The sequence below is a fragment of the Hypanus sabinus genome, chromosome 1 (assembly GCF_030144855.1).
Source record: "Hypanus sabinus isolate sHypSab1 chromosome 1, sHypSab1.hap1, whole genome shotgun sequence".
Lineage (NCBI taxonomy): Eukaryota > Metazoa > Chordata > Chondrichthyes > Myliobatiformes > Dasyatidae > Hypanus > Hypanus sabinus.
Genome location: NC_082706.1, coordinates 210,347,384 through 210,365,974, shown reverse-complemented (window position 1 = coordinate 210,365,974; position 18,591 = coordinate 210,347,384). Strand labels below are relative to the sequence as shown.

General features: G+C 42.3%; 1 protein-coding gene across 3 annotated transcripts in view; it reads left to right on the top strand.

The window, feature by feature from the left end:
- Window positions 1-17,002, top strand: part of cfap418 (cilia and flagella associated protein 418) — a 32,802-nt gene extending 15,800 nt beyond the window's left edge. For 2 of the 3 annotated variants that reach the window (XM_059985198.1, XM_059985192.1), the window contains exons 4-6: window positions 596-661; window positions 4,595-4,690; window positions 15,406-17,002. In XM_059985198.1, the coding sequence (XP_059841181.1) occupies window positions 596-661; window positions 4,595-4,690; window positions 15,406-15,559 (316 nt within the window). In that variant the 3' untranslated portion in view covers window positions 15,560-17,002. Of the gene's footprint in view, window positions 1-595; window positions 662-4,594; window positions 4,691-10,881; window positions 14,596-15,405 lie in introns of those variants that run through there. The other variant, XM_059985204.1, reaches the window with a different exon arrangement.
- The last annotated feature ends 1,589 nt before the right edge of the window (window positions 17,003-18,591 follow it).

Here is an 18,591-nt window from a genome sequence, read left to right as displayed (position 1 = left end):
TGCTGGGACAGCCCACAAGTGTCACCACATTTCAGTACCATGCCCACAACTTACTAACCCTAATTGGTACATCTTTGGAATGTGGGAGGAAGTGCACAAGGGGAACCTGAAAATTCCTTTTGGACAGCGACAGGAATAGAACCCCCATCACTGGTCCTGTAAAGCCATTGCACTAACTGCAACACTACTATGAAACAGAAACATAGAAAACCTACAGCACAATACAGACCCTTCGGCCCACAAGATTGTGCTGAATATGTCCCTACACTAGAAATTACTACGCTTTATAAGCCCTCTATTTTTCTAAGCTCCATGTACCTATCCAGGAGTCTCTTAAAAGACCCTATCCTATCTGCCTCCACCACCTTTGCAGGGAGCCCACTCCACGCACTCACCACTCTCTGCGTAAAAAAATTACCCCTGACATCTCCTCTGTACCTGCTCTCCAGCACCTTAAACCTGTGTCCACTTGTGGCAACCATTTCAGCCCTGGGAAAAAGCCTCTGACGATCCACATGATCAACGTCATTTCCATTTGTGTCCAATATTACTTCTGTATATTTTTGGATCTGAAAACTGGTTGCTTTATTTTTAGGTGTTCCCCAGTTTATCTGGGTGGTAGCTCTGCACCCCTTGGACTGGGAACTAATACTTCTTACAGGTAACCCATTGTCATATTTTTTATTATTAACCCATAATTTAATTCAATGAAACAAAACATAAGAGAGAAAAATGATGCACATTTTAATATATAAATATGAATATGCATATGCTCAGGGCAATGGATTTCAGAGTTCAGTTCCAGTGTCCTCTGTAAAGAGTCTCTGTACATCCGATGAAGGCGTATGGTGTATTGGTCTTTGTTAATTGTGGAATTGAATTTAGGAGCCGAGAGGTAATGTTGCAGCTATATAGGACCCTGGTCAGACCCCACTTGGAGTACTGTGCTCAGTTCTGGTTGCCTCACTACAGGAAGGATGTGGAAGCCATAGAAAGGGTGCAGAGGAGATTTACATGGATGTTGCCTGGATTGGGGAGCATGCCTTATGAGAATAGGTTGAGTGAACTTGGCCTTTTCTCCTTGGAGCGACGGAGGATGAGAGCTGATCTGATAGAAGTGTATAAGATGATGAGAGGCATTGATCATATGGATAGTCAGAGGCTTTTTCCCAGAGCTGAAATGGTTGTTACAAGAGGACTCAGGTTTAAGGTGCTGGGGAGTAGGTACAGAGGAGATGTCGGGGTAAGTTTTTTAATCAGAGAGTGGTGAGTGCATGGAATGGGCTGCTGGCAACGGTGGTGGAGGCGAATACGGTAGGGTCTTTTAGGAGGTCTTAGATAGGTACATGGGGCTTAGAAAAATAGAGGGCTGTAGGTAAGCCTAGTAATTTCAAAGGTAGGGACATGTTCAGCACAACTTTGTGGATCGAAGGGCCTGTATTGTGCTGTAGGTTTTCTATATTTCTGTCTTTACTATGGAATGCATGGTTTTCCTGTTTCCTCATGACAGTCCAAAGACATACTGTGTAGGTCAATTGGTCATGTAAATGGTCCCGTGATTAGGTTAGGATTGAATTGGAGTTGTCAGAGGTTGCTAGAATGGAGTGGATTGAAGGGACAGAAGGGCCTATTCCACACTGTATAATTGAGAGCTGGGAGCTGATGACCTGAGAGCTTGGATACATACTTGGAATTGTAGAGGCCATTACAGAGAATTGGCTGGCACCAGGGCAGGAATGGATTCTCAATATTCCTGGATTTAAGTGCTTTAAAAGGGATAGAGTGGGGGGAAAGGAGAGGAGGGGTGGCATTACTGGACAGGGATACTATTACAGCTACAGAAAGGGTGGGTAATGTAGCAGGATCCTCTTTTGAGTCAGTATGGGTAGAAGTCAGGAACAGGAAGGGAGCAGTTACTCTATTGGGAGTATTCTATAGGCCCCCTGGTAGCAGCAGAGATACCGAGGAGCAGATTAGGAGGCAGATTTTGGAGAGGTGCAAAAATAACAGGGTTGTTATCATGGATGACTTTAACTTCCCTAATATTGATTGGCACCTGATTAGTTCCAATGGCTTAGACGGGGCAGAGTTTGTCAAGTGCATCCAGGATGGATTCCTGTCACAGTACGTTGACAGGCCAACTGGGGGAATGCCGTACTAGATCTAGTATTAGGTAACGAACTGGGTCAGGTCACAGATCTCTCAGTGGGTGAGCATCTGGGGGACAGTGACCACTGCTCCCTGGCCTTTAACATTATCATGGAAAAGGATAGAATCAGAGAGGACAGGAAAATTTTTAATTGGGGAAGGGCAAATTATGAGGCTATAAGGCTAGAACTTGTGGGTGTGAATTGGGATGATGTTTTTGCAGGGAAATGTACTATGGAGATGTGGTCGATGTTTAGGGATATCTTGCAGGATGTTAGGGATAAATTTGTCCCAGTGAGGAAGATAAAGAATGGTAGGGTGAAGGAACCATGGGTGACAAGTGAAGTGGAAAATCTAGTCAGATGGAAGAAGGCAACATATGTAAGGTTTAGGAATCAAGGATCACATGAGTCTATTGAGGAATATAGGGTAGCAAGAAAGGAGCTTAAGAAGAGGCTGAGGAGGGCAAGAAGGGGGCATGAGAAGGCCTTGGTGAGTAGGGTAAAGGAAAACCCCAAAGCATTCTTCAATTATGTGAAGAACAAAAGGTTGACAGGAGGGAAGATAGGACCGATTAGAGATAAGGGTGGGAAGATGTGCTGGAAGGCTGTGGAAGTGAGTGAGGTCCTCAATGAATACTTCTCTTCGGTATTCACCAATGAGAGGGAACTTGATGACAGTGAGAACAATATGAATAAGGTTGATGTTTTGGAACAAGTTGATATTAAGGGAGAGGAGGTGTTGGAGTTGTTAAAATACATTAGGACGGATAAGTCCCCGGGGCCTGACGGAATATTCTCCGAGGCAAGGGAAGAGATTGCTGAGCTTCTGGCTAGGATCTTTATGTCCTCGTTATCCTCGGGAATGGTACCGGAGGATTGGAGGGAGGCGAATTGTTCAAAAAAGATAGAAGGGATAGTCCAGGTAATTATCGACCAGTGAGCCTTACGTCTGTGGTGGGAAAACTATTGGAAAAGATTCTTCGAGATAGGATCTATGGGCATTTAGAGAATCATGGTCTGATCAGGAACAGTCAGCATGACTTTGTGAAGGGCAGATCATGCCTAACAAGCCTGATAGAGTTCTTTGAGGAGGTGACCAGGCATATAGATGAGGGCAGTGTGGTAGATGTGATCTACATGGATTTTAGTAAGGCATTTGACAGGGTTCCGCACGGTCAACTTATTCAGAAAGTCAGAAGGTATGGGATCCAGTTTGGCCAGGTGGATTCAGAATTGGCTTGCCTGCAGAAGGCAGAGGGTTGTGGTGAAGGGGGTACACTCGGTTTGGAGGGTTGTGACTAGTGGTGTCCCACAAGGATCGGTTCTGGGACCTCTACTTTTCATGATTTTTATTAACGACCTGGATGTGGGGGTAGAAGGGTGGGTTGGCAAGTTTACAGACGACACAAAGGTTGGTGGTGTTGTGGATAGTATTGATGATTGTCTAAGATTGCAGAGAGACATTGATAGGATGCAAAAGTGGACTGAGAAGTGGCTGATGGAGTTCAACCGGGAGAAGTGTGAGGTGGTACACTTTGGAAGGACAAACTCCAAGGCAGAGCACAAAGTAAATGGCAGGATACTTGGTAGTGTGGAGAAGCAGAGGGATCTGGGGGTACATGTCCACAGATCCCTGAAAGTTGCCTCACAGGTAGATAGGGTAGTTAAGAAAGCTTATGGAGTGTCAGCTTTCATAAGTCAAGGGATAGGGTTTAAGAGTCGCAGGGTAATGATGCATCTGGATAAAACTCTGGTTAGGCCACACTTGGAGTACTGTGTCCAGTTCTGGTCACCTCACTATAGGAAGGATGTGGAAGCATTGGCAAGGGTACAGAGGAGATTTACCAGGATGCTGCCTGGTTTAGAGAGTATGGATTATGATCAGAGATTAAGGGAGCTAGGACTTTACTCTCTGGAGAGAAGGAGGATGAGAGGAGACATGATCGAGGTATATAAGGTACTAAGAGGAATAGACAGAGTGGACAGCCAGCGCCTCTTTCCCAGGGCACCACTGCTCAATACAAGAGGACATGGCTTTAAGGTAAGGGGAGGAAAGTCCAAGGGGGATATTAGAGGAAGGTTTTTTATTCAGAGAGTGGTTGGTGTGTGGAATGCACTGCCTAAGTCAGTGCTGGAGGCAGATACACTGGTAAAATTTCAGAGACCACTTGACAGGCATATGGAGGAATTTAAGATGGAGGGTTATATCAGGGGCAGGGTCTAAGAGTCAGCACAACATTGTGAGCCAAATGGCCTGTACTATGCTGTATTGTTCTTTGTTCTTAATTAAATAAAAATTTCCAAAAGCATCTTGAGATTTTTTTAAACTGAAAAGTAAACTGCAATACTCAGATAGACTGATGGTTCAATGTGAATTGTGCAATCCTTGTGATTGATTATAATTACTTTGAATGCATAACTTCTAGAGACGTTTTTATTTACAGAACATGTGATCAACTCCGCTGTACTTCCTGTGACTTCAGGGTGGTGATGCTTGATGACTATGAATGGAACAAGTCATGTGACTACCTTTTTTTCAGGTATATTTGGACGTGGGTGGCACGGTAGCGTAGCAGTTAGCATAATGCTTTACAGTGCCAGCTGGAAAATTGGGGTTCAATTCTTGCCACTGATTGTAGGGAGTTTCTTCGTTCTCCCTGTGACTGCTTGGGTTTCCTCTGGGTGCTCTGGTTTCCTCCCATATTCCAAAGATGTACAGGGTAGAGTTAATGAGTTGTGGGCATGCTACGTTGACACTAGAAGCATGGCAACACTTGCGGGCTGCCCCACCAGCACATCCTCTGCCATCTGATTCCTAAATGGACACTGAACCCTTGGACACTACCTCACTTTTTTTTAATATATAGTGTTTCTGTTTTTTGCATGATTTTTAATCCAGTCAATATACATATACTGTAATTTATTTATTATTATTATTTTGTTTTTTTCTTCTATATGTTGTATTGCATTGAACTCCTGCTGCTAAGTTAACAAATTTCACGTCATCTGCTGATGATAATAAACCTGATTCTGATTCAGCATAAAACATTACATTTCACTGGATGCTTCAAAGACAAATAAAGCCAATCCAATCATGTGCAGATAATCCAGTTGGAACTGAGAATTTTCAGCCAAAGTCTGATAATGTAATGATTTCCTATGCCCCAAAATCTATGCTAATCCTTGTTTTGCAAATAAATATTTGACTGATTTGTGTGACCTGTACAAAAGGGACAAGTTACATCTGAATCTCAGGGGACCAATATCCTTGCGGGCAGATTTGCTAGAGCTGTGGGGGGGGTTTAAACTAATTTGGCAGGGGGATGGGAACTGGAATAAGTTAGACAAGCTTGTGCATTTAGAGATTGGCAGGTATGATATGGTGGACATCTCTTGAGCCGGACCTGAAAGATCATAGTTGGGAGCTTAACATTCCAAGAATACACCCCTTATAGAAAGTAGGCAGATAGGCAGAGAGGGTGGAGTGGTTACGTTAGTAAAAAATGAAAGTAAATCCTTAGAAAGAGGTGACATTAGGATCAGAAGATGTAAAAATCCTTGTGGGTCGAGTTAAGAAACTGCAAGTGTAAAAAACTCTTGATGGGATTTATATACAGGCCTCTGAACAGTAGCCAGAATGTGGCATACAAGTTACAACGGGACATGGAAAAGGCACGTAAAAAGCATAATGTTGTGATAATGGGGGATTTCAATATGCAGATAGATTTGGAAAATCCATAAGACAAAGGAACAGAATTAATGCATTTGCCCCATCGTCTGCTCCACCATTTCATCATGATTCATTTTTCCTCTCAGCCCCAATCTCCTGCCCTCCTCCATATCCCTTCATGCCCTGACCAATCAAAAATCCATTAACCTCTGTTTTAAAGTTACATACAGACTTGGCCTCCACAGCTGCCTGTGGCAACAAATTCCACAGATTCAGCACTAAAAACACGGTTGGTTCTTGATTCCAAGAGAGGAAATTTGTAGAATGCCTATGAGATGGCTCTTTAGAGCATCTTGTTATTGAGCCCACTATGGGAAAGGTAATTCTGGATTGGGTGTTACATAATAGAAAGCATAGGAACAGGCCATTTGGGCTACAATGTTGTGCAGAACCAGCTAAAAAGCAAATCAAAAACACCCAAACACTAACCCCTCCTACCTACACCATGTCCATATCCCTCCATCTTCCTTACATCCATGTGCCTATCCAAATACCTCTTAAAAGCCTCTAATGTATTTCCCTCCATCACCATACCAAGCAGCATATTCTAGCACTCACGACTCTCTGAGTAAAAATCTTAACCCTCACATTCCCCTTGAACCTACTCTCTGTCATCTTCAATGCATCCCCTCTGGTATTAGACATTTCAACCCTGGAAAATAGATAGTCTCTGTCCACTCTATCTATGCCTCACATAATCTTATAAATCTCTATCAGGTCTCCTCTCAGCCTCCGGCGCTCCAGAGAAAACAACCCAAGTTTATCCAGCCTCTCATCACATAACCCTCTTAACCAGGCAGCATCCTGGTAAACCTCTTCTGCACCCTCTCCAAAGCCTCAACATCCTTCCTATAGTGGGGCAACCAGAAATGTATGCAATACTCCAGATGTGGCCAATCCAGAGTTCTATAAAGTTGTATCTTAACCTTTTGACTTTTGATCTCAATGTCTCAACTAATAAAAGCAAGCATTCTATAAGCCTTCTGAACCACCCTATCGACCTGTGTATCCACTTTCAAGGAGCTATGAACTTCGATCCCAAGATCTCTCTGCTCAGCAACACTGTTAAGGATCTTGCCCTTAACAGTGTACTGTCTCCTTGCATTTGCCTTACCAAAGTGCAACACCTCGTATTTATTTGGATTAAACTCCATCTGCCGTTTCTCTGCCCATATCTGCAACTGATCTATTTTGCACTGTATTCTTAGTGTAGAATTCTACACTATCCACAACTCTACCAATCTCATTATCATCCACAAACTTACTAACCCACCCATCTACATTTTCATCCAAGTCATTTATATACATCACAAACAACAGAGTTCCCAACACAGGTCCGTGCAGAACACCATCCTGCTCAAGTAAGTCCCTTCAATCACTGCCTCCAGATTTAATTAGGAATCTTAAGGTAAAAGAACCCTTAGGAGGCAGTAATCAAAATATAGAATTTACCCTGCAGATTGAGAAGGAGAAGATGAAATCAAATGTGTCAGTATTATAATGGAGTGAAGGGAATTACAGAGATATGAGAGTGGAGTTGACCAAAGTTGTTTGGCAGGGACACCAGTAGGGATAACAGCAGAAAAGCAATGGCTGGCATTTATGGCAGAAATTCAGCAGGCACAGGAAAGATGTATCCCAAAGATGAAAAAGTATTCTAAGGGAGGATGAGGCAACCTGTTTTCCTCAATACCTCCTCCCCCTCCACCTACCATTGTCAAACTTGGCCAGAAAGCCATCAATTCCTTCTTCCGAATAAGTGACTGAAATGTGAAAAGAAGTGGTCCCAACACAGATCCCTGTGGAACACCACTAGTCATTGGCAGCCGCCTTTATTTCCACTTTTGCCTCCTGCCAGTCACTCCATCTTGTGTCCATGTTAGTACCTTCCCTGTAATACCACAGGCTCGTGTCTTGTTAAGCAACCTCGTGTGGAAACTTGTCAAAGGCCTTCTGAAAATCCAAGTAAACAACATCAACTGACTGTCTAATCTGTCAGGCAAGGTTTCCCCTTTCGAAAACCATGCTAGTTTCGGCCTACTTTGAGTCATAGAAGAATACAGCGCAGAAACAGGCCCTTCAACCCATCTAGTCCATGCTGAAAGCATTTAAACTGCCTACTCCCATTGACCTGTAGGACAATAGCCTTCAATACCCTTACTATACATGTACCTATCCAAGCTTCTCTTAAAAGTTGAAATCGAGCTCACATGTGCCACCTGTGCTGACAGCTCATTCCAAACTCTCATGACCCTCTGATTGAGGAAGTTTCCCATCATAGTCCCCTTAAACTTCTCACCTTTCACCCTTAACCAATGACCTCCGTTTGTAGTCCCACCCAACTTCAGTGGAAAAAGCCTATCAATACCCTTCAAAATTTTGTATACCTCTTTCAAATCTTCTACTTTGCAAGGAATAAATCCGTAACCTATTCAGTCTTCCCATATAACTCAGGTCCTCCAGACCTGGCAACATCCTTGTAAATGTTCTCTGTGCTCTTTCCAACTTATTTATATTTTTCCTGTAAATAGGTGACCAAAACTGTACACAATATTCCAAATTCGGCCTTTCCAATGTCTATTACAACTTCAACATAACATCACTTCTACTGTACTTAGTATTTTGATTTATGAAGGCCAATGTGCCAGTCTTTCTTTACAACCCTATCAACCTGTGATGACACTTACAATGAACTATGGACTTGTATTCCCAGATTCCTTTGTTCTACCACACTTCTCAGTGGACCTACCCTGGCTGGTCCTACTGAACTGCAAAATCTTACACTTATCTGCATTAAATTCTATCTGCCACTTTTCAGCACATCTTTCCAGCTGGTTCAGATCCCACTGCAAGCAATGATAATCTTCCCTGCTGCCCACTGCAGTCTTGGTGTCATTCACAAACTTGCTGATCCAGTTAACCACATTGTCATCCAGATTGTTGATCCAGAAAGTCTCCTCTCCTTTCTGAGGAGACTGAGGTCGTTTGGAGTGTGCAGGCTTCTCCTTCACATGTTCTACCAGTCTGTTGTCGCCAATACAATCTTCTATGTGGTGGTATGCTGGGGCAATGGCATCAACATAGGTGATGCCAACAGGCTCAATATACTGATTAGAAGGGCAGGTTCTATTATAGGAGTCAAACTGGACACACTGGAGGCTGTGGTAGAACAAAGGACCCCTTGGAAAGTCCTGGCAATTCTGGACCATGTTTTTCTCCCTCTGCATGCCACCTTGGCTGAACGGAGGACATTTTCAGTAATAGACTAAGACAACTGCACTGTTCCAAAGAGCAAACTATGAGGTCTTTCTTACACTCGGCCATTAGGCTCTATAATGAGTCAACTTATAGCCGGGGAAGTGATTACCCCATCCTGTTAAACTGTTTGAAGTAACTTTTTTTTTAATTCTTTCTTATTTCTCTTCTAATATTTGTGTATTTATATATCTGTGCACTTGTAATGCTACTGTGACATTGTAATTTTGTTTGGGATCAATAAAATATCTGTCTATACATGACAAACAACAAAGGACCTAGCACCAATCTGTGCAGCGCACAACTAGTCACAGGCCTTTGGTCAGAGAGGCAACCATCTATAAGACCACAAGACATAGGAGCAGAATTAGGCCATTCAGCCCATAGAGTCTACTCTGCTATTTCATCATGGCTGATCGTGGATCCCACTCAACCCCATACACCTGCCTTCTCAGCACACCCTTTAATGCCTTGACTGATCAGAAAACAATCTGCCACCTTAAATATATGCACGGACTTGACCTCCAATGTAGTCTGAGGTAGAGCATTCTGCAAATTTACTACTCTCTATTGTAAAGGGTTGCCCCACAATTTTGAGGCTGTGCACTCTAGTTCTGGATACCTGCACCACAGGAAACATCCTCTCCACACCCACCCTAACTAGTCCTTTCAACATTCGATAGGTTTCAACGAGATTCCCCCCCCCCCCCCCCCGCATTCTTCTAAATTCCAATGAGTACTGGCCTAAAGCTGCCAAATGGTCCTCATATGTTAACCCTTTCATTCCCAGAATCATGCTTGTGAACAACCTCTGGGCTCTCTCCAATGACAGCAGAGATACAGGGCCCAAAACTTTTGACAATACTCCAAGTGCGGCCTGACCAGTGTCTTATAAAGGCTCAGCATTATCTACTTGCTTCTATATTCTATTCCCCTTGAAATAAATGCCAACACTGCATTTGCCTTCTTTACCACAGACTCAACCTGTAAATTAACCTTCTGGGAGTCTTGCACAAGGACTCCAAAGTCCCTCTGCACCTCCGATGTTTGAACCTTCTCTCCATTTAGATAATAGTCCACATTCTTGTTCCTTTAACTGAAATGCATTATCATACATTTCCCACTGTATTCCATCTGCCACTTTTTTGCCCATTCTTTCAATTTGTCTAAGTCCTGCAATCGCATTGCTTCCTCAGCACTACCTACCCCTCCACCTATCTTTGCATCATCCGCAAACATTGCCACAAAGCCATCAATTCCATTATCCAAATCATTGACAATGTGTAAAAAGCAGTGGCCTCAATACTGACCCCTGAGAAACACCACCAGTCACAGGCAGCCGGTCGGAAAAAGTACTTTATATTCCCACTCACTGCCTCTCACCAGTCAACCATTCTGCTATCCATGCCAGTATCTTTACTGTAACGTCGTAGGATTTTATCTTGTGCGGCACCTTATCAAACACCTTCTGAAAATCCGAGTAAATGACACCCACTACCTCTCCTTTGTCCACCCTGCTTGTTACTTCCTTTAAAATTTCTAACAGATTTGTCAGGCAGGATTTACCTTTACAGAAACCATGCTGACCGACTTATTTTATCATTAGTCTCCAAGTACCTCAAAACCTCATCCTTAATAATAGACAACATATTCCCAACCACTGAGGTCAGACTAACTGGCCTATAATTTCCTTTCTTTTGCTTACCTCCCTTCTTAAACAGTGGAGTGACATTTGCAATTTTCCAGACATCCAGGAGCATGCCAGAATCAAGTGATTCCTGAAAGATCATGACCAATGCATCTGCTATCTCTCCAGCAACCTCTCTCAGGACTCCGGGATGTAGTTCATCTGATCCAGGTGACTTATCCACCTTAAGACCATTCAGTTTGTTAGCATTTTTTCCTTTGTAATACCAATGGCACTCAGTCCTGCTCCCTGTATGATCAGCCATGATCACAGTGAATGGCGGTGCTGGCTAGAAGGGCCGAATGGTCTACTCCTGCACCTACTGTCTATTGTCTGACACTCATGGACCTCTGGCACACTGCTAATGTCTTCCACAGTGAAGACAGATGCAAAATACTCATTAAGTTCATCTGCTATTTCTTTGTCCCCCATTACTACCTCACCAGCATCATTTTCCAGTGGTCCAATATCAGCTCTCACCTCCCTTTTGTTCTTTATATAACTGAAAAAACGTTGGGTATCCTCCTTTATATTATTGGCTAGATTGCCCTCATATTTCGTTTCCTTTTTTATCGTTTTTTTAGTTACCTTTTATTAGATTTTAAAAGTTCCCCAATCATCCAACTTCTCACTCATTTATATGCCCTTTCCTTGGCTTTTATGTAGTCCTTAACTTCCCTTGTCAGCCATGGTTGCCTAGCCCTACCATTTGAGAAACATGCCTTGTGAACTATTCCCAGAAACTTCAGCCATCTCTGCTCTGCCATCACCCCCACCAGTATCCTCCTCCAATCCACCTGGGCAAGCTCCTCTCTCATGCTTCTGTACTTCCCTTTATTCCATTGTGATACTGATGCATGTGATTTATGCTTTTACTACCACTCTTTGGCTTCTCCCACAAAGCCAATGTCTAATCCAATTTACTACCTTATCTTGAATGACTAATGCCTGAACCATCTTGCCCAACCTCCCACGCAGAACCTTGTCAAATGCCTTGCTAAGGTCCATGTAAACAACACGCACTGCTTTGCCTTCATGAACTTTCCTGTTAACTTACTTAAAAACACTGTAGGATTGGTTAGACATGACTTACCATGCACAAGAGCTATGCTGACTATCCTTAATTTTCTCATTGCCTCCGAGTTATCCTTAATAATAGACCTCACATCTTCCCAACCACTGAAGTCAGGCTAACTGGCCAAAAATTTCCTTTCTTCTGCCACCTTCTCTTAAAGTGTAGAGTGACATTTGCAATTTTCCAGTGCTCAGGAAGCATTCCAGAATCTACTGATTCTTGAAAGATCATCGCTACCATCTTCAGCTACCTCTTAAGAAACCGTGGTGTGCAGTCCATCAAATCTAGGTGACTTATCTATCTTCAGGCTTATCAGCTTCCAAAGTTTTTCCTCAGTAAAAGCAACAACGCTCACTTCTACCCCCAACACTCGAATTTCTAGTGTCTTCCACACTGATGTAAAATACTGAAGTTCTTTCACCATTTCTATGTCCCTCATTACTACCTGTCCAGCATCATTTTCCAGCGGTCCTCTCTCTATATATGTCAGAAAAAACCTAGTGGTTGGTAAGTTGATGGAGAAAATCCTGAGAGGCAGGATTTATGAACTTTTGGAGAGGCATATTATGATTAGGAATAGTCAGCATGGCTTTGTCAAAGGCAGGTCTTGACTTACGAGCCTGATTGAATTTTTGAGGATGTGACTAAACACATTGATGAAGGTAGAGCCATAGATGTAGTGTAAATGGATTTTAGCAAGGCATTTGATAAGGTACCCCATGCAGGGCTTATTAAGAAAGTAAGGAGTCATGGGATCCAAGGGGACGTTGCTTTGTGGATCCAGAACTGGCTTGCCCACAGAGGGCAATGAGTAGTTGTAGACAGGTCATATTCTGCATGGTGACCAATGGTGTGCCTAAGGAATGTGTTCTGGGACCCCTACTCTGTGATTTTTATAAATGACCTGGATGAGGAAGTGGAGGGATGGACTAGTAAATTTGCTGATGACACAAAGGTTGAAATGTTGTGGGTAGTGTAGAGGGCTGTCAATGGTTACAATGGGACATTGATAGGATGCAAAGAAGTGACAGATGGAGTTCAACCCAGATAATTGTGAGGTGGTTCATTTTGGTAGGTCAAATATAATGGCAGAATATAGTATTAATGGTAAGACTCTTGGCAGTGTGGAGGATCAGAGGGATCTTCGGGTCCGAGTCCATAGGACACTCAAAGCTGCTACGCAGATTGACTCTGTGGTTAAGAAGGCATACGGTGCATTGGCCTTCATCGATCATGGGATTGAATTAAAGAGCCAAGAGGTAATGTTGCAGCTATTTAGGACCCTGGTCAGACCCCACTTGGAGTACGGTGCTCAATTCTGGTTGCCTCACTACAGGAAGTATGTGAAAACCATAGAAAGAGTGCAGAGGAGATTTACAAGGATATTGCCTGGAATGTGGAGCATGCCTTATGAGAATAGGTTGAGTGAAGCAGCGTTTTCTCCTTGGAGTGACAGAGGATGAGAGGTGACCTGATAGAGGTGTACAAGATAATGAGAGGCATTGATCATATAGATAGTCAGAGGCTATTCCCCAGGGCTTAATTGGCTAGCACGAGAGGGCATAGTTTTAAGGTGCCTGGAAGTAGGTACAGAGGAGATGTCGGGTAAGTTTTTTTACACGGAGAGTGGTGAGTGCGTGGAATGGGCTGCCGGTGGCGGCGGTGGAGGCGGAAACTCCTGGATGGCGACATGGAGCTTAGGAAAATAGAGGGCTATTGGTAAAGCCTAGATAGTTCTAAGGTAAGAACAAATTTGGCACAGCTTTGTGCGCCAAAGACCCTGTATTGTGCTGTATGTTTTCTATGTTTCTATGTATCCACTTGTATTATTGGCTAGCTTCTTCCTTATTCCTGCAGAAGGACATAGACGGGGAATGGGCAAAGAAGTGACAGATAGAATATAGTGTAAGGAAGTGCATGATCATGCACTTTGGCAGAATGAATAATGGCATGGACTAATTTCTAACTGGGGAGAAAATTTTTAAAAATCACAGGTGCCGAGAGGCTTGGTAGTCCTCATGCAGGATTTCCTAAAGGTTAATTTTCAGCTTGAGTCAATGGTCAGGAAAGCAAATGCAATACTAGCATTTATTTTGGGAAGACTGAAGTACAAAAGCAAAGGAGTGCTGTTGAGGCTTTGTAAGGCCTTTGCCAGACCACATTTGAGTATTGTGAGCAGTCTGGGGCCTCTTATCTAAAAAAGGACGTGCTGTCTTTGGAGAGGGTTCAGAGGAGGATCACGAGTCTATTAAATGGCCCTGAGTCTGCCTTTCTATCCACTCTGATTAGTGTGTTCCATACACCTACCATGCTCTGCGTAAAAAATCCTACCTCTGACAGTCCCCCTATACTTACCTTCAATCACCTTAAAATTGGCCATTTCTGCCTTGGGAGGGTCTTTTGCTGTCAAATCAATCAATGCTTCTTATCATCTTGTGCACCTCTATCAAGTCACCTCTCATCCTTCTACACTTCAAAAGGAAAAGCCATAGCTCACACAACATCTCCGCATAAGATATGCTCTCGAATCCAGTAAATCTTCTCTGCGCCCTCTCTAAAGTTTCTATATCCTTCCTATAATGAGGAGGCATCAAACTGGGTGCAGTGATTTACTAGTAACGTTCTCATAAAAAACTTCACAAATTTTATAAACACATTCACTTCAATAGCTGAAAGTAATTTTTACCAAAATTTTATATATATATGTGTGTGCATATATAAAAAATAAAAATTATATATATATTATATATAAAAATATTATTAGAAAAATAGAGGGTAATGGATAACCCTAGGTAATTTCTAAAGTAAGTACATGTTTGGCACAGCATTGTGGGCCAAAAGGCCTGTATTGTGCTGTAGGTTTTCTATGTTTCTATATATATACTTGAATACCATATACTTCCTGGAGATTCTCTTTCCTGCAGGCAGTTATGGGAAAATAAATAAAGAAATACAATAGAGTTTATGAAAAGCTATACATAAATGAAGGTTGACAACTAACCAATGTGCAACAGAAGACCAACCATGTAAACAATAATATAAAAACAATAAGTAAATAACACTGAGAACATAAATTGTAGACTTTTTGAAAGTGAGTCTGTAGGTTGTGTAATCAGTTCAGTGCTGAGGAGAGTGAAGTTATCCACTCTGGTTTAGGAGCCTAATGGTGTTGTGGCAGCAATGACTCCTGTACCTCCTTCCCAAAGGAAGCAGCTATGCAAATTATACTAGGAAATTCCAGCAAAACTCAAATGTGAGTGCTGGCTGAATCAATAACTTCCAGAATTTAATCACTAGCTCTAGTGATTTTAGAAAAACTATGCTTAAGATTGACATAATAATTAACTGATGATGAATAAATGGGTTGAAAATGCGTCAGTCCTGACGAAGTGTCTTGGCCCGAAACGTCGACAGCGCTTCTTCCTATAGATGCTGCCTGGCCCGCTGTGTTCCACCAGCATTTTGTATGTGTTGCTTGAATTCACCCATTGTTAACTTTCACCAACAGAAACAACATACCTGATATAAATAAACTGAAAACAAAGGCATTACGTAAGAGAGGTGTGCGAGCTTACGCCTGCCAGTGTAGCTGGAGATCCATCCAGAACCTGACTGACCTCAAGGAAGAGCAACAACTTCGATGGGTCTGTGGCAAACATTAAGGATGATCTGTTTTGGTCTTGCCCATTCTCCAGCAGACTGATTATAGTGGAGACTGTTCCAATGCATTACCTTAAGTAATACTGGGGCATAAGCTGCTGACAGCAGCTCACCAGGGTCCTCTGCCCTGGGCCATTCCTTCAAGTTGTCTCCAGGTGTAGTCCATCGAAGATCCTTCCTCTCCCAGGGGTGAGGTCTTTGGAGCTCCTGCTGGCATTTCTGTAGCTCTGGGTTTTCACGGGATGGGGTTGCAAGCCCCTTTGCCCAACACCCCTCTTTTCACAGCTGGGCTTGGGACCGTCCATGGTGGAGTTAATACCACATGTACAGAATTTTTATTAAACACAAGACAAGCTACAGCAATTTTAGCAAAATTCAGTTTTTCCTAAGGTTTGATGTTCGGGAATGGCTCTTTGGCTGCATGGAACCAAGCTGAACTGAATATCAATTTTACAGTGAAACCATTGTGATATATCTAGTCATGCAAAACTAGAATTTACCCTATTTCTTGCCACAAAGTGGAACAAAACTGACATCATGGAAGACAAAATTGAAAATGCCACAGTAACATAGCAATTAGCGCAGCACTATTTTACAGCTCAGGGCATCAGTGTTTGCAGTTCGATTCTGGCATCCTCTGCAAGCAAATCTGTATGTTCCTTTATGTGTGCGTGTGGGTTTCCTCTCCAGGTTCTCCGGTTTCCTCCATTCCAAAGACATACTTCTTAGTAGGTTAATTGGTCATTGTAAATTGCCCAAGATTAGGCCAGGGTGAAATCAATGGTTTGTTGGAGGTACGGCTCGAAGGGCCCATTCCATGCCATGTCTTTAAATAAAATTTATTAAAAAAAATTTCAATTGAACTCGTGTCATTCTACATTTAATCCCTTTACTACAAGATGTACTGACGTTGCCTTTAGTGATGGAGTATTGTGGGACGTTTATGTAATTTTTCATGATTGATCATGGTGAAGGTTGGCTTCCCCACAAGGACAACAGTTTAATCCAGTGATTCACTGTCCGTTCTAGAATGCAATAAAAAGCGAGTAATCTGGAACATTGGAGATGGATTTCCTCCTATGGATTGGATTTGCTGAATATTATACAGCCATTGTAATGGTAAAAAGCTGTAGTCAACCCCAAATGTACATTTGTGATTTTGGGGAATTACTCAAATTGGCAAACTTAAGTTTAAAAAAAGTGTTCCACAGAGAAAGAGGAAGTTGTTTTAAAATCACCATTCTTCAGTCAGGTAGAGATTTATTGAGTTTATTAAATTTTCTGGATTAGAACTTCTGGCATCAAAATTCTTAAACACTGGATAAAGAAAAGTGGGAGTTCCATTTTATGTTCTAGTTTATATAACTTGTTTGATAGTTTGTCACTTTTCATTGTGTTTCCTGCTATGTATTTGGTCAAGTATGTAAATAAAGTTGAATTTTGACAAGTAACTGCTGTTATAATTTATTTTTTCTGGTTTAGCCGTATGTCTTTATCAGGCTAAGGAATAAGACCCTGATGGGATTTGTATGCAGATTACAAATTACAATGGGAGACAGAAAATGCATGCCAAAAGGGCAATGTTACAATAGTCATGGGGGACTTCAATATGTGGGTAGATTGAGAAAATCAGGCTGTTGCTGGATTACAGGAGGGGAATTTCTGGAGTGCTTACAAGATGACTTTTTAGAGAAGCTCATGAGAGCATCAGCTGTTCTGAATTGGGAGTAAAAGAACTCTTAGGAGGAATTGATCATAATATGATCGAATTCACCCTGAAATTTGAGAAGGAGAAGCTAAAGTCAGATGTATCAGTATTACAGTGGAGTAAAGGGAATTACAGAGGCATGAGGGGGGAGCTGGCCAGAATTAATTGGTAAAGAACACTGGCAGGGATGATGGCAGAGCAGCAATGGCTGGAATTTCTGGAAGCAATTGGGAAGGCACACGATATATACATCCCAAAGAGGAAAAAAGTATTCTAGAGGAAAGATGACACAGCCGTAGCTAACAAAAGAAGTCAAAGCTAACCTAATAGCCAAAGAGAGGGCAAATAATACAGCAAAAATTAGTAGGAAATTACAGGATTGGGAAGCTTTTCAAAACCAACAGAAGGGAACTAAAAAAGTCCTTAAGAAAGTAAAAATGGAATATGAAAGTACGCTAACTGATAACATTAAAGAGAACATGTATTTAGATACATAAAGTGTAGAAAGTGGCAAGAGTGGATATTGGACCACAGGTAAATTTTGCTGAAGAGGTAGTAATGGGGGACAATGAAATGGCAGAAGAACTAAAGACGCTAGCAGTAAGGTGGAAATTCCAGCTATCAGTGGTCATGAAGTGTGTGAAGTTACCACTACTAGAGAGAAAGTTCTTGGGAAACTGAAAGGTCTGAAGGTAGATGCCCAGGGTTCTGAAAGAGGTGACTGAAGAGATCATGCAGTAATCATCATGCAAGATACATTAGTACTGACCTTTCAAGAATCACTAGATTCTGGAACGGTTCCAGAGGACTGGAAAATTGTAAATGTGACTCCAAAGAAAGGAGAGAGCCAGAAGAAAGGAAACCGTAGGCCAGTTAGTCTGACTGCGGTGGTTGGGAAAATGTTGGAGGATTAAGGATCAAGTGTCGGTATTTGGAGGCACATGATAAAATAGGCCATAGTCAGCATGGTTTCCTCAAGTAAAAATCGACAAAGCTGGAATTCTTTGAAGAAATAACAAGCAGGATAGACAAAGGAGGTTCAGTTGATGGGTACTTGGATTTTCAGAAGGCCTTTGACAAGGTGCCACATATGAGACTGCTTAACAAGCTATGAAACATAGAAAACCTACAGCACAATACAGGCCCTTCGGCCCACAAAGCTGTGCTGATCATGTCCTTACCTTAAAACTACTTAGGCTTACCATTAGCCCTCTATTTTTCTAAGCTCCTTGTAATCATCCAGGAGTCTCTTAAAAGACCTTATCGTTTCCGCCTCCACCACCACTGCTGGCAGCCCATTCCACGCACTCACCACTCTGTGTAAAA